The following is a 14778-nucleotide window of genomic DNA, read 5'->3' as shown; positions in this document are numbered from 1 at the left end:
AAGCCCCCATCAGCCCTAAGCCAGGCTCTGCCTTGTACCTCTCCAGAAGCAGCTGCTGGACTGGAAGGCCTTCACTGAGGAGGAAGCAGAGAGCCTGGTGAGCCCGTCCTTCTTCCAGATGGTGGGAAATCTCCAGAGCAAGGCGGAGGAGGAGCTGGAGGCCTTGGATGTGCGTAACTGGGGACCTGTGCAGCTGGGGAGCAGGGTGGGGGACACCCGGTGTGCTGGGCTGTGAGAGGAGTGGGAGCCCGGGGACTTACAACTTTGCCGTCACTGGTGCGTGCAGCCCCTCGGAGCAGTGCCCCTGTGCCGGGTGCTCCAGGCTCACCCCTTGATGCCTCAGTCACCCGCGGACTCCGATTGGACAGTCTCGGGCAGTGAGTGCTCCCCGAGCCCTTGCCGGGTCTGGGTGCTGAAGGTCACGAGGAGCAGTAAGCCTGCATCCCATGATGCTTAGAGTCTAGAGCAGGGGTCAGCACACGTTTTCTGTGAAGGGCCAGATAGTAAATATTTTAGGCTCTGTGGGCTGTCAGGTTTCTGGCACAAATTCTCGCTCTGCTGCTGTCACACAGAAGCAGCCCTATGCAATGCAGAAATGAATGGGTATGGCTGTGTTTCAATAAAACTTTATTTATGGACACTGAAATTTGAATTTCATATAATTTTTACATCATTAAATATCTTCTTTAGGTTTTATTCAGCCATTAAAAAAATGTAAAATCTGTGCTTAGCTCCCAAGGTTAAACAGAAATAGGCAGGGGGCTATATTTAGCTCACGGGCCACAGTTTGCCAACCCCAGACCCTAGGAGAGTATAAGAGACACACGTGAAAGAGGGAGAGGTGAGGATTTAACAGTAGACTGTGGTGTTTGGCTCAGGTGCTGAGTCAGGGAATCCAAAGAAGGAGGGATGCCCCAGGCCAAGGTGGGTATGGCCCACCTGATGCCAGGCTGGTGTCCAGGGTGGCATCTTCTTCTTTGTAGGCCCCAAACTCCATCTTCTTCCTGTCAGGGACTTCAGCGGACACGGGGCAGGTCTAGAGATGGGACTTCAGGTCAACCAGTCCGAGGGCACGGCCTTGGACAGACCAGAAATGCTGTCCCAGCAGAGAGGGGACCGTGAGCCACGATGTGGCACAGAAGAAAACCTTGAGGGATGGTGCCCAGGCAGTGACAGCCGGTGACATGGGCCTCCACTGGCCGGCGAGGGAGCCCCGTGAGTGGGGCTCTTCTCCTCAGCCTGGGCCGATTGGCACTTAAGGCCCCTTCTCTGGGTTCTGCCACCACAGAAATCCTTCGAGGCCGTGGCGAAGCAGACAGAGCGGCAGAACTCAGATCTCTTCAGCTATTTCCGGGAGGCTGTGCAGCTGTGGGAGGTACATCGGAGCATGCTGTTGATGCAGGAGCTGGAGCTCGAGAAGAGGATGGAGCAGCAGCGGCAGAAACACAGCCGCGAGAGCCAGGTGTGGGCCCGGCATCCAGGTAGCCCCCACGAGGCATGAGCGCAGGGCCACACCCGGACTGTCCGCTGCCCAGTGGCTCTGCTTGGTGGCCCGTGCACTCAGCCAGCGTTCAGATGCAAAGCAAAGAAGAGTTCAATCCATACTTCACACCATATTTTATGTATTTTATTTTTATGGAAAAATTAACCCCAAATGTATCTTAGACTCAAATGTAAAGCCTCAAGCTATAAAACTTGAGCAGATAGGAAACTGAGGCTCACCTTGGTCACGGGGCTGCATGGGAGCAGAAGAATCCTGCCAGAGTCAGGTCTGGGTTGTGCGATGGGTGCCGGATCCAGACATGTCTGTGAGGGGGTCTGCATGAGAGACAGACAGACTGCGGGGCACGGAGAATCTACCTCTGGCAGTCATCCTGTCCCCACAGGACATGAGCTGGCCCCCACCCACCTACCTTCACACAGTCTAGGGGTGGAGGGGTGCACTCAGCATCTGACGTCGAGCACAACAGGTGAGAAGGAGAGCAGGGAGTAGGTGCCTCCGGAAGGTGTAGCGGGGGCCTGCCCGGGCAGGCTGGGGGTGAGGGACATGTCCCTGAGGAGTCCCGTCTAGGAAGGGTCTCCAGGGCTATAACGTAGACAGAGAAGAACATTCCAGGCAGGGAAAAGAGCCCAAAGGCCCAGAGCAGTGAGAGTAAGGATGGTGGTACATTTGGTGCCCCTTTTGTAGAAAAGAGCCTGCCCGGGGCACCTGGACCTCAGCTCCAGGGGCAGGGTCTCTGCGTGTCACGTACACTCGTCGAGCTCTGGTAACTCACATCTGCTTCCTTCTGTTTGGGGTGTGGCTACCAGGCCCAGGAGGCTCACCTCGATAAGCTCTTGGACCAACTGAGGCAGCAAAGCTGTGAGAATACCCTGAAGTTACACCTGGTAAAGGCCAAAGATTTTCTGAAGAATATGAAATGCAGGTAGGCAGACCAGACGCCAGAAGGGGATGGCCTGGAATTCATATTCAGGATCAGAAGGTGCCTGCCTAGGAGCCCAGCCCAATGATGTCTCCAACATCAGAGATCACTGTGGTTCTTTGCAGCTCTACCCTCAGCCAGCACAAAAGGTTTCAGGGATAACTTGGATCAGAAAAGTTTGTGGAGGGAGGTTTCTATGCCATGGAGTTTAAAGGTCAAGAGCATGGACCCTCCCCCCACCTCCTTAACTTTTAAAACATACATGCTTTGTTAAAGAAAAAAAAAGTTAACAAATGCAAACATGTAGGAAATTCTCCTAACTTCTGCCCAAGTCGTCCTTTTTGTGAACACAGACGTTTATAAATGTGGATATGTATATACACATACGGTGTTTTTAAAATAAGAATTGTTGTATAACTGCAGATTTTTTTCATTTTTAAATGACCATCCGTTCATTAATACGGATGCTTTGTAATGAATTAACCATCCTCCAGTTGATTAGCTTTTTAAGACGGGTGCCAGTCTCTCAATATTAAAAGCAGTTCCCTGTGAACTATCTCGTAGCTTGGGGCCTTTGTAAGGACTGGTCACAGAAATGGAACTGCACTACCAACTGACTGCAGTACTTAGAGTCAGAAGTACGTTTTAAAGCAAATAAGTAACCCCCTGAACCTTGGTCTTAACTAGGGAACAGATAGAAGTCTGGGCCTTGGGGTTTTGGAGTGCTTGATGGGATAATATAGGTAAAGTTCAAGGACAGGGTTAGTACAGTAGACAGGAAGTGGGAACCCATGTTACAACATGCAGAGAACTCTCTCACGTGTGTTTCCTAAATGTTCTACAAAGAGTATGTATTCTTTGTATGATCAGAAAAATAGCAAAACAAAGCAAAGACTGTTATTGTAAAAGGAAACCTACGCAGTAGCTCTGCACAGAGCTAAATGCCAGATACAAGCCCACCTCCATGTGGTCCCAGGCATGGCTTTTGGCTGGGGGTCTCTCACACCCAGCTGACCCCCCTTAGACAGGGGTCTCACCTCCCTGCCTCCCAGGTATGAGAGTTCTCATGGCCTCCTGACAAAGGAAGTGATGGAATACCCAGCGATCATACTGAAGGAACTCAACTCCTACAGCTCTACCCTCAGCCGACACTTCTGTGTTCGTGAAATCTTTGAACAGGTATGGAAAGGGATACAAAAAAATCCCAGCTGCTCACCAAGGAGCAATGGGGAGAGGATGACGTCTAGGTCTTATTTGCCTCAATTTTGAATGCCTCTCTGGACTGTGGGGAGTTAGAATCTATGTCAGGACATCAAGGAGTGAGAAGCTAAAAGCGTCTCCTAAAGAGACCATCTCTTCTCAGATTAAAAGAGGTTGAAGGGCTCAGAATCCAGGCCTCAGGCTTGAATGGAATTACAATTAAAAGGCTAATTTATGTGACTCTTTGAGTTCCATTCACCCAACTCACCACTGCTGCATAACCCTCCTAAAATACAGCTCTGAGGTACCCACTCTCCTGCTCACCAGCTCTGCAGCCCCTACCAAACCCAGCCCACAGTCCCTAGATGACCTCAGAGGCCCCCCGCATCTGGGTCCCGCCCTGACTCTCCCTGCTTCAGCAAACTCCTCACTCTTCCTATATCTGCCACTGCCCCCTGCCCTTCCTCACCCTGCTCCTCTGCTGGGATCCTTCTGTTTCCACACACCCCAAACCCACCCATACTTCCAGCCACTGCCAGTGACAGGATCCCCCCCACTCACTCTGACCCTCATCTCCCTTTCCTCACCCCATCACCTCTCCTTTCCCTGAACGGGCTTGTACGTTGGTCACTGTCAAATGCAGGAGTTCAGGGCATCCTACTGGAAGGGGTTTTCTGAGGGGCAGGTGTGCCCTCCTAACTTTTGTCCAGCTTCCACTGCCCTCAGCAGTGTCCTGCACATAATACAGACACACTGAGTGCTCCCTGGTAAATGCACGAATGCCCGGAGTGTCCTGGTCTGACTCTCCCAGAGTTGGCTCTTTCCCACACACGCATCCAGAGTCCTGCACAGCCAGGGCTGAAGATACTTGTGGCTGACACTGAACTTAGTGAGGGTTTCCCATAGGTGTGGGGTTCCTGACTCCTCAGAGAATCCCTCCCCCAAGCAGGGATCCGTGTCCCAATTGCTCGTGAATGCTTCGTGGGGCACCTGGCTTGAGGTGGAACTCAGGCTGTCGGTGGGGAAGCTCACTATCTTTGAGATCAGTCTGGTTGCCTGGGTTAAAGTGTAGGTGCTACTGTGGTCTCCGTGTCACAGGGAGGACACTGAGCCCGTAGGGTTTAAGGGACTTGCCCAAGGTCATCCAGCTTGTGAGGAGCTGGAATTCGGATCAACGCTTATCCATGGCACACTATATCCACAACTTCACCCACGGCCTGTGAGAGAGGGAATTTGTAGTGTTGACGAGGGGGCTCCCAGATCTTGTAAATCATGTTCATTCTGTATGTTTGCATCCAGCACTGGGTGTAGCAGATTCCTGCCCCTTTGTTTGCATCCCTCCATTTATACTTTCTTGCTTTTTGCTCCAGATCACTACTAAAAATGTGTCAGAATGAGATTTTATTCTGTGATTGCCATTGTGTGATGAAAGCTTTGCTAGCCTGCTTGGGATTAAGGAAAACTGATTGGGAACACCCTGATTACCGCTGTGAAATAAGTGGTCAAGTCCTGCATCAGATGTAGAAGGGGAGGGGCGGGGCCTTTTCCTTAAAAGAAAAGATACACCCTCAGAAGTGGCACTCTGCTCATTCCGTGTCCGTGTTTTTGCCTTGTAGAACCTGGAGGGTGAAGTCATCTTCCGACTGAGGGCACCAGGTAACACTTTTACAATTCAAGTCTGAGTCTCCCCGACTCCACGCTTGTATATCTGGGGTCTGGGGAGGCCCAAGCAGGCTGTATTGGTAACCTGTCTCTTCCTGGGCTTTGGGCTTGGTCATCAACAGAACCACATGAAAAGCAATTCCAGGAGAGAAGGAGAAAACTGAGGGGAAAACAAAGGCCTAAAGCAGACGCGAGCAAAGGTGAGGAAAGCTTAAGTAGGGGAACAAGTTCCCTCAGGCCAGTGGAAGAGATAGAAGAAGTAGAAGATCAAGAAATCGAGTCCGCCACCACTCAAGAGGTGGTAGTAAGCCCACAGGAAAAGTCTATACTGAGTGAAGAGATGGATGAGTCCAGAGGGGACTCTATTCCGGGATTAGAAGAAATGCATGTTGAAAGAGACAGCTCCTTAAAATCACCCCCGAACCAGGCAAACATGATGGTTCATGAAGAAGAAGAGGAGGAGAAAAAGGAAAAGGTGGAGGAGGAGAGGGAGGAAGAGGAGGAAGAAGAGGAAGAGCGTGAGAGTTCATCTGTGGATGAGGTAGGCCAGCAGCGGATTCGCTCTTGGGTGTGGAAGGTGTGCTGTGTTCACTCCGTGTGTCCCTAAGACAAGCTGGGGTCCCCAGTGGCGCAGTCTCCACTGGGGTACATATAGAGAATAACAAATGTCTGCACACCTTTTATTTTTGTCATCAGGGATCCAATTCTTATCTCACAGCAATGCTTTTTTTTTTTTTTTTTTTTTTTGCGGTACGTGGGCGTCTCACTGTTGTGGCCTCTCCCGTTGCGGAGCACAGGCTCCAGACGCGCAGGCTCAGTGGCCATGGCTCACGGGCCCAGCCGCTCTGCGGCATGCGGGATCTTCCCAGACCGGGGCACGAACCCGTGTCCCCTGCATCGGCAGGCGGACTCTCAACCACCGCGCCACCAGGGAAGCCCCCAGCAATGCTTTTTAAAATTCACCTTCCTCTCCTCACATCCCATCTTGCAACCTACTCTGAAGTCACCCCTCGACTTTCCTCATCCCTCCTCGGTCCTCCCTCTTTCCCAGCTCCTCTTTATTGTGTAGACCAACTTAGCCCCTCCATTCCTTCTCTCTTCCCATTCTCTGCTTATGTAAGAAAAAAGATCCATATCCAAGTTGGCAGATAGCTCCCCTTAGAGTGCAGGGAAGTAACTCTCATATTAATAAATCTTGTCGGGCTTCCCTGGTGGCACAGCGGTTGAGAGTCCGCCTGCCGATGCAGGGGACACGGGTTCGTGCCCCGGTCCGGGAAGATCCCACATGCCGCGGAGCAGCTGGGCCCGTGAGCCATGGCCGCTGAGCCTGCGCGTCCAGAGCCTGTGCTCCGCAACGGGAGAGGCCACAGCAGTGAGAGGCCCACATACCACACACACACAAAAATAATAAATAAATAAATAAATCTTGTCCTCAAAACACATTCAAACTCACAGAACAGTAATTTGAATTCCATAATCATGAAATTGCAAACGACTCTTTTCCTATATTGCTGTGGAAGAATTGGCATATGAGGCCTCTTTTTGAACAGGGACCCCAAACTCAAATGCCCACAGGCATGCAATAGAAAAGAGGGCTGGACACCAAGTGTAAAATAGTGACACATGAAAGAGGCTACTGTCTTAGTCCTCTCAGGCTGCGCTAACAGAACACCACGACTGGGTGGCTTGTAAACAACAGACGTTTATTTCTCACGGTGCTGGAGGCTGGGAACTCAAGATCCAAGCACTGGCAGCTTCAGTGTCTGGTGAGGGCCTACTCCTTGGTTCACAAACGGCTGCCTTCTTTCTGTGTCCTTACATGGTGGAAGGGGCAAGAGCTCTCTGAGATCTCTTTTATGAGGGCACTAACCCCATTCATGAGGGACGGCTGTGCCTACATGACCTAATAACCTCCCAATGCCCACCTGCAATTACCAGCACACTGGGGATATGAATTTTGGAGGGACATCAACGTTCAGTCGATGGCAACCATGCAGCCATTATTCAGTTCCAGCCAACAATGCCCTGTGGGAATGTAGGGTCAGAATTTCCAGATTTTCTGATTTTAAAAAGAAATCAGAAATCCAGATTTTTAGGTGGAATTTCCCAATTTTAAAAGGCACTGTATGGGCAAAAAGCAATCATAGGCAAGATTTGTCCCACAGGTTTACAACCTCTGATGTCACGGAACCTGTGGTAGGGATCACCAAGTCTGTTTGATGATGGCAAGTCTAAAGTCTTGTTTTCTGCTTAGGTCAGAACCCAGGAAGAGAGTCTGGGAGCGGTCTCCCATGAGGAAATGGAGTCCTTCACAACGTCCAGTGGGACCACTTACTTTGTCTTCCTGCCCCTGGAACAAGAAGAGAGTAGCAAGAGGCCCCATTCCAACCTTTCTGCCATTCTCTTCAATGACACTTCCAATGCCAAGGTCCTAGAACAAGTGATCATTCCATCCAGACTAGTTTTAGAAATTAAGAAACAGTGAGTAAAAAACCCTTTTATTCTCATTCTCCTTGAGTTTTATTAACAAGGTGAAATAGTATAATGGAAGATTGGACTCGTTTTGGAAAAGAAAACACGTCGGTAACTGAGGGTAGACATGAGAAACACAACACAAAGTAGCAGATGTCCAGGGATTTTTCGCAGTCACAGATATCCTCTGTGAGAGTGAGCCCTCTGCCTGTCCCAGGATGACTTGCTGGCCTGGGCCTTGTATCAATACAGAAGAAACAGGGTTTTCCCTAGAAGGTGTTTCTGGGTTCTAGATCCTGACATGTCTGTTAATATTAGAGTTCCTTTTCTTTTCTTTTTTAGGAAAATTATATAGATATAGACCATAGTTATGAGTATATCAGTATGGTATTTTGCTCTGGTTATGTGACACATTTAATGTAGAAAATTGAAAAAAGTACAATGAAGAATATAGAATAATTTTACCACTGAATATCTACTGCCCCTAACTCCCAAATTTCTTTCTGGTCCTTTATGTTTGAATTTGGAACAAATGTGAAAATTTGCATTTGGCTCTTGGATAGCATTTGCATTGCCCTCCTGATACTACAGTGTCATAGCTAGGACTAACCAGCTAGAGATCACCTGGTTAGTCTACCTCCCATGTTTATACATGGACAGGAGACCAGAGGCAGGGAGTAGAAGGAGTAAAGTCAGGCCTTTGGACTCTATTCTTCTTCACCTCAGCATCATCTCACCTTGAAAATGTCTTCTGACTTGAACCTCATCCTCCTCCTTCCTCTGTCACAGGCCATTGTCTGCCCTCTCCATAGACCAGGGAATGAAGAAAAGCAAGGACCACCATCGGAGCTAATATTTATTGAGAAAGTTTAATACTCTCAATAACTAAGAGAGGGGTACTGTAATTAGCTTATTTTACAGGTGATTCTAGAAACTGAAGCTCAGAATTTATAACTTGGATAAGATCTCTGAGATAGGAAGTAGTTAAATCCAGGATATGAACCTAGACCCTGTAATTCCACAGTCTTGAACCAAACACTATGCCATCTGGCCTTGAGACCAACCAAAAAAATAGTTCTGTGTTCAACGGATTGGATTTGAATGTTGAAGCATAGGATACATACCGAAAAGTATGGAAATTATTAGCATAACTCAATTAATTACCCAAAGGGAACACACCCAGTAATCAGTACCCACAGGAAAGACAGCACTACCAACCTCCTTCATGTACCCATCTCACGTCACTGCCCTCCCTTACCCAAGGATAACAAATATTCTAACTTCTGAATTAGTTTTACTTGTTTTTGAACTTACTTAAATGGAATCCCATGGAATGTACTCTTTTATATCCGGCTTCTTTTGGTGAACATGTGTATACATTTCTGTTAGCTATATAACTAAGAGTGGAATTGTTGGGAAATTGACTTATATGTGTGTCCATCTGTCTCAGAGGAGATACAACCAAAAGATACTGCCAAAGAGGTTTCAAAAGTGGTTTTGTTTTAACAGTTTACAGCAGTGTATGAGAGTTCCAGTTGCTCCACATCCTCACTTGGTTTTGTCAGTAGTTTTTATTTTAACCATTCTGGTGTATGTGTAGTGGTGTTTCTTTGTGGTTTTAATTAGCATTTTCCTGATGAGTAACAATGCTGTGTACCTTGTCATATACTTGTTGGCCATTTAGTCTTCTTTCTGTGAAATGCCTAGCCAAATTTTTTGCCCATTTTTTTTCTGGTGGATTGCCTATCTTATTTCTTATTAATTTATGTGAGTTATTGATCTCAGATATGAGTTTTTTATTAAATACATGACAAATGTTCATCCTGCTCACTGTGCTTGCCTTTTTTGCTCTCTTAAAGGTATCTTTTGATGAACAGAAATCCTTTTAATAAGGTCCTAGTCATCAGTTTTTTTCACTAGGGTTAGGGTAATTTCTGTCTTATCTAAGCTATCTTTGCTTGCCTCAAGGTCATGAAAATATTCTCCTGTGTTATCTACCATAAATGTTATAGTTTTAAACTTTCATAGTTAGATGTACAATTCAACTGGAATTGATTTTTGTTTATGTATGAGGTAGAAGTCAGATTCATTTCTTTCCCACATGGATAACCAGTTGACCCCAGGCCATTTGAGAAGACTCTCCTCTCTCCACAGCTCTGCCAGGCCTCGCATCACCACCTCCCCCTGATTGATTACTGTAGCTTTATATTAAGTCTTATTATCTGGTGGTGTAAGTCCTCCAACCTTGACGTCCTCCAAGATTGTTTTGACTCTCCTTGGCCCTTTGTATTTCTATATAAGTTTGAAATCAGCTCATCAGTTTCCGAAAGAAGACATTTGCCGAGCTTTTAATTGTTATTGTATTGGATGTGTAGATACATTTGGAGAGAACCAACATCTTAACAATATATAGCCAAGAAAATCACTCTACATTTTAACAGGATGAAATAATAAACTGGGAAGAATATTTGCAACTCACATCTCAGTCAAAGGACCTCATGTTCCCAATACATAAAGAGATTCTAGAAATTAATAAGAAAAAAGGCAACTACACACTAGAATGATGGACAAAAGATATTAATGGATAGTACACAGAAAAAGAAATTTAATAGTCTTAAACACATGAAAATATGCTCAATCTCAGTCATAATATGAGAAAATTGTCAAATTCAAGAGTTTGACAGTACATTCTGAAGCTATGGATAAATAGGAACTTTTATTCATTGTTGATGGGAGTTCAAGTTGCCTTGCAACAGAAGCAGTTTGGCTGTATCTACCAGATCCACAAATGTATTTCAGGCTTTGATTCAGTAGTTCCCTTTCAGGGAATTTAATCCTATAGAAATTGTTCTACACTTGACACATGTACGAGGTTATTCATTGCAGTCTTCTTTGTAAGAACAAATGGTTGGAAACCACCCAATGTCCTTCAACAGGGGGTCTGGCTAAATGAATGATGGTCCACCCAAACAAAGAGATACAGTGTAGTGGGAAATAAAATAAGGAAGAAGTAGTAGAAGGGGGAAGCACTTTAAGCATCAGTGTGGAAAGATATCTCCCTGGTCACAATTGCTGACCCTTGCTGGTCTCTCCCTTAGGCTTCGAGCTGGCTTTTTTGAGCACTTAGAGAAGTGGTTTGACCAATGTGCCCTCAATGCCCGGGTCATCGTGGCCACCAAGATTGATGAGCTGGATTCAGAACTGGAGCTGCGTCTGCACCTGCACCAGCCAAGAGCCCAGCTCATTGAAAAGGACATCCACAACGTCAGGGCAGGTACTGCAGACCCCCGGTGTCTGTGCCACTGCAGCCCTACATTCATTAGCAGCTTGTACCACGCAACGCTTAGCATGTTGTCATCACACGTTGGAAGATGTGCGTGAGGGTTCATACCTCCCAGGTTGGCAGAGAAGGTTGTACTCAGAATCCTCATTTAAGGTTTTTTTTAAAGAAGGTGTTAGATGCTGAAATGAAGAGTATTGTCCTATTTTAGCTTTGTGGATCCCAGATATGCTCACACACCTGTCAGACACACACCTGCATGGCAGATACCCTAGAGGCAAGCCTCTAGTTCAGGAATCAGAGCTAACAGGTTCAACCTGTCTAGCTGTGGGATTCTGGGCAGGTTACCTGACCTCTCCGATCCCTTCCTAACCTGCAGAAGGCATGCTGTTGGTGGTAATTAACTCTTCTTGAAATGGTACAGTGAGGAATCATGAGCATCTAGCATAAGCCAGAACCTCCAAAAGTGGTAGCCATTATTTTCAGCTTATAATTTTTAACACTTAAAAAGACGTGCCATTTCTCTCTAAGGCAGAGGGCTCCATTAATTGGAGGGAGGGCACTTTTATTTGGATCCTTCAACGGCTCCTGTCAGGTTTTTACTCGAGTCACACTTCAAGCTCCATTATTGACCCTGAAAGCTTCCAGAGAGCCTCCACGTGACCCCACCCAACCTCCTATTGCCTGGAGCAGCGAAAGAGTGTGGACTCCAGAGGCCCAATGCTTGTGGCCTTGGGAGACCAGCTTCACTTTTGGAACCTCGTTGTCCTCATATGGGAAATGTGTGCATTAATTATAAGTATAAACAAAGATGCTCCCTGAAGGCTGGTTTCCTTCCCCTTCCCTGGCTCCTGGCCCAGTGCATAATGTGAAAAACGAGGCTGGAGAAGCAAAGCCCCAGAATCCCACCATTTGTTTTTGGCAGAGCTGAGACCATAGCACTTCCTCCACTCCAGGCAGTAGGAGGTGAGATGAGGTGAGCTGGGACTCTCTGCTAATTCTAAAGGCCTATGATGGAGCTCTTGAAGTCCATTGTAACTGAGGCTCATTGGAAATGAGAAGCCACTGATATAAAGGGACACATGCCAACTGCCCAGCTTTGTGCTGGCTCTTTTCTCCCAGGCCTTCGCATCGAGATCCCTGCCCTCCCCAACACCCATCCCACCTGCTCCTGGGGTGGGAGGTGCTGTCCGTCTCCCAGGCTTTGTTCCCTTCTGCTGCAGGCAGGGTATCTCCACCGCAGGAACCTCGCTGATCACAGCCGGCCAGATCCTCCTCTCCAGTTAAAGACCCAGGGCTGTCTCATATTGGCCTCCCTGAGATCTGTGTCCATTCCCAGGCCAGGCCCCGGGGAGGGCAGTGGGGACAGGATAAGGGACCTTGGCCTGAAAGGTCCCTGCTCTGTAGCTGGCCCGGGAGAGGCACATCACTGTCCAGGAAAGCGCTGTCCTGAGCTGGCTTGAGATCCTGGAGGGCCTCATCTCCCCTTGTCCTTTTCCAGCCGAACTCTTGCTTCACCAAGAGCGGCTGGACAGCCACTGTGCGGGGGTGATGGAGATGCTGAGGAAGGAGAGGAGGATGTTCTGCCAGTTCCAAGAGGAGCAGAACATGAGGAGCAAAGACTTCCAGCGCAAGATTTGCGACATGGAGCACATCTTCTTGAACGCCACCAAGAGCCAGAAGTAAGGGCACTGGGGGTCTCAGCTGCAGCCTCGTGGCCCTAGAATCCCCGCCAGGTGGCTGTTCTCAGAGGAGTGGTTACCCCACCCCCTGTGGGTAATAGAAGGGTCAGGGTTTCCAGAAGGGTTTTCACCTCTTCGCAAGGGTGCAGCTGTGTGAAGCGTCTGGCTGGGGGCTGGGCGCTGGGGGTGGGGGAGCAGCCAAAGAGAGAAAAGGGTGCCCGTGGTCAGAGTGCCGGGGTGCAGATGATGTGCCCTGAAACGTCCATGGTGGGAAGGACCGCTCCTATCAGGGGAAGTCAGGAAGAGCTTCCTGCAGGAGGCCTTCCGGCCTGGGATGGAGAAAGGTGGGGAGGGGGCAGGGTTCCCCCGTCGGAGAGGAGCACTGGCCCGGCTCGAGGTGGAGATGCCCTGATATCAGGGCAGAGTGAGGGGTCCCAGGAGGCCCCTCAGGGGTTTGAGGTGAGGTGCCTGTGAGTTATAGCGGGTGGAGGGAGGAGGAGGCGGAGCCAGTAGGACCTGGGGATTCTCTTAGCAATCTGGTGGCAGGGGCCGGACAGAGGAGAGGGCTGCCCTCTGGTCCAGCTCACTGAGAGCCCCACATGCACTGGCATCGTGAATTTCCTTCTAAGGCCTCTTTTTCTACCCAGAGAAGACAGGCAGTGGTTCTGGTGACCCCACAGCTGGGCATGGCATGTGGAGCTCAAGCCACCTCCCAGGCTGACCGCCCGTGCCCAGGTCACCACCCTGCCCTCCCGTGTCCCCCAGGCTGGTCACTCTCAGCAGCACTCTGCACCAGGAACTGCTCAGCTACGTCGACGTCGTCCAGGTGTCCCTGCGCAGCTTCCGCCAGTACCTGGAGGAGAGCCTGGGCAAGCTTCGCTACACCAACGTTGAGTTTGTCAGGCACTGCAGGTGAGAGCCAGCATCTGGGGCCTCTGTGGGCCACTGGGCTTCCTCTATTGAGAGGTGGTCTTGTTTGCCTCTCCATTTTTTAATAGGGACAAAATATCCGTAACATAAAATGATCCATTTTAACCATTTTAGGCGTCCAGTCCACTGGCATTAAGTACATCCACACTGTTGTGCTACCATCACCACCATCCATCGCCGGCACATTGTCACCCTCACAAATTGAATCTCTAAACACTAACTTAAACACTAACTGTCCATTTCGCCCTCCCCCAGCCCCTGGGAACCACCATTCTATTTTCGGTCTCTATGAATTTGACTACTCTAGGGACCTCGTAGAAGTGAAATCACACCAGATTTGTTCTTTTGTGTGTCTGTTTTTTTCACTCAGCATGCTGTCTTCAATGCTCATCCATGTCACAGCATCTGTCAGAATTTCATTCCTTCTTAAGGCTCAGTAATATTCCATGGTGTGGATGTACCACATTTTGTTTATTCATTCATCTCTTGATGGACATTTGGGTTGTTTCCCTGCTTCTGTCCTTGAGCTACCTGCATTTGTTTTTCCATGGTCTTGTACTTTTAATCTAAAGCCTTGTCAACCACAGTATTTGGACTGGGTGGAAAGGTTCAGGTCTGATCAGTGGATTTATTTCTCCCAAATTATTTTCAGATTGTTCTCAGAGGGAGGCAACTTTTCTTCTGAAGAAATTGACTCACTGTGTCATCGACTGGAGAAGGAAGCTGCCCGGATAGAGTTTGTTGAAAATTTAATCATGATCAGGATGGAGAAGATGGAGAGCGAGTACCTGGACCAGGTGAGCAGGCCCCACCATGACCTCTAGCCAGGCTCCCGTCATACCCGCTTACAAGGTGGTTGCCTTGCTCACTGCCTGATAGGCTGGTCAAGCCCCCTTTCCAACCATTAGCTGAGCCTGTCCCCCTCTGCTTCTAAAGTCCAAAAGTTCCAAATTAAGCCCCGCTCCTTTACTTTTTCTCTTTCTTTAAGGCTAATGATATCATCAACAAGTTTGAAAGTAAATTCCATAACCTGTCTGTGGACCTTATTTTCATAGAGAAAATCCAGCGGTTGCTGACAAATCTGCAAGTGAAAATCAAGTGCGAGGTAGGATAGATTCATTCTTCCTCT

The 14778-nt window shown here is 48.4% G+C and overlaps 1 protein-coding gene across 1 annotated transcript in view; it reads left to right on the top strand.

Annotated features, from left to right (window-relative positions):
* The window catches only part of CCDC180 (coiled-coil domain containing 180), a gene marked incomplete at both ends in the record, with an annotated part of 54953 nt that overhangs the window by 18660 nt on the left and 21515 nt on the right, over positions 1-14778 (top strand). Inside the window, 12 exons of the mRNA XM_082842330.1 lie at positions 47-169; positions 1289-1462; positions 2311-2426; positions 3476-3602; positions 5240-5279; positions 5408-5826; positions 7540-7766; positions 10856-11031; positions 12539-12719; positions 13485-13631; positions 14302-14446; positions 14638-14754. Coding sequence (XP_082698456.1) covers positions 47-169; positions 1289-1462; positions 2311-2426; positions 3476-3602; positions 5240-5279; positions 5408-5826; positions 7540-7766; positions 10856-11031; positions 12539-12719; positions 13485-13631; positions 14302-14446; positions 14638-14754 — 1992 coding nt within the window. The remainder of the gene's footprint in view (positions 1-46; positions 170-1288; positions 1463-2310; positions 2427-3475; positions 3603-5239; positions 5280-5407; positions 5827-7539; positions 7767-10855; positions 11032-12538; positions 12720-13484; positions 13632-14301; positions 14447-14637; positions 14755-14778) is intronic.

This window comes from Leucopleurus acutus (genome assembly GCF_964270905.1).
Source record: "Leucopleurus acutus genome assembly, chromosome: 7".
Classification (NCBI taxonomy): Eukaryota; Metazoa; Chordata; class Mammalia; order Artiodactyla; family Delphinidae; genus Leucopleurus; species Leucopleurus acutus.
The sequence above is the reverse complement of the archived record's forward strand: the minus strand, read 5'-3'. Positions and strand labels throughout refer to the sequence as shown.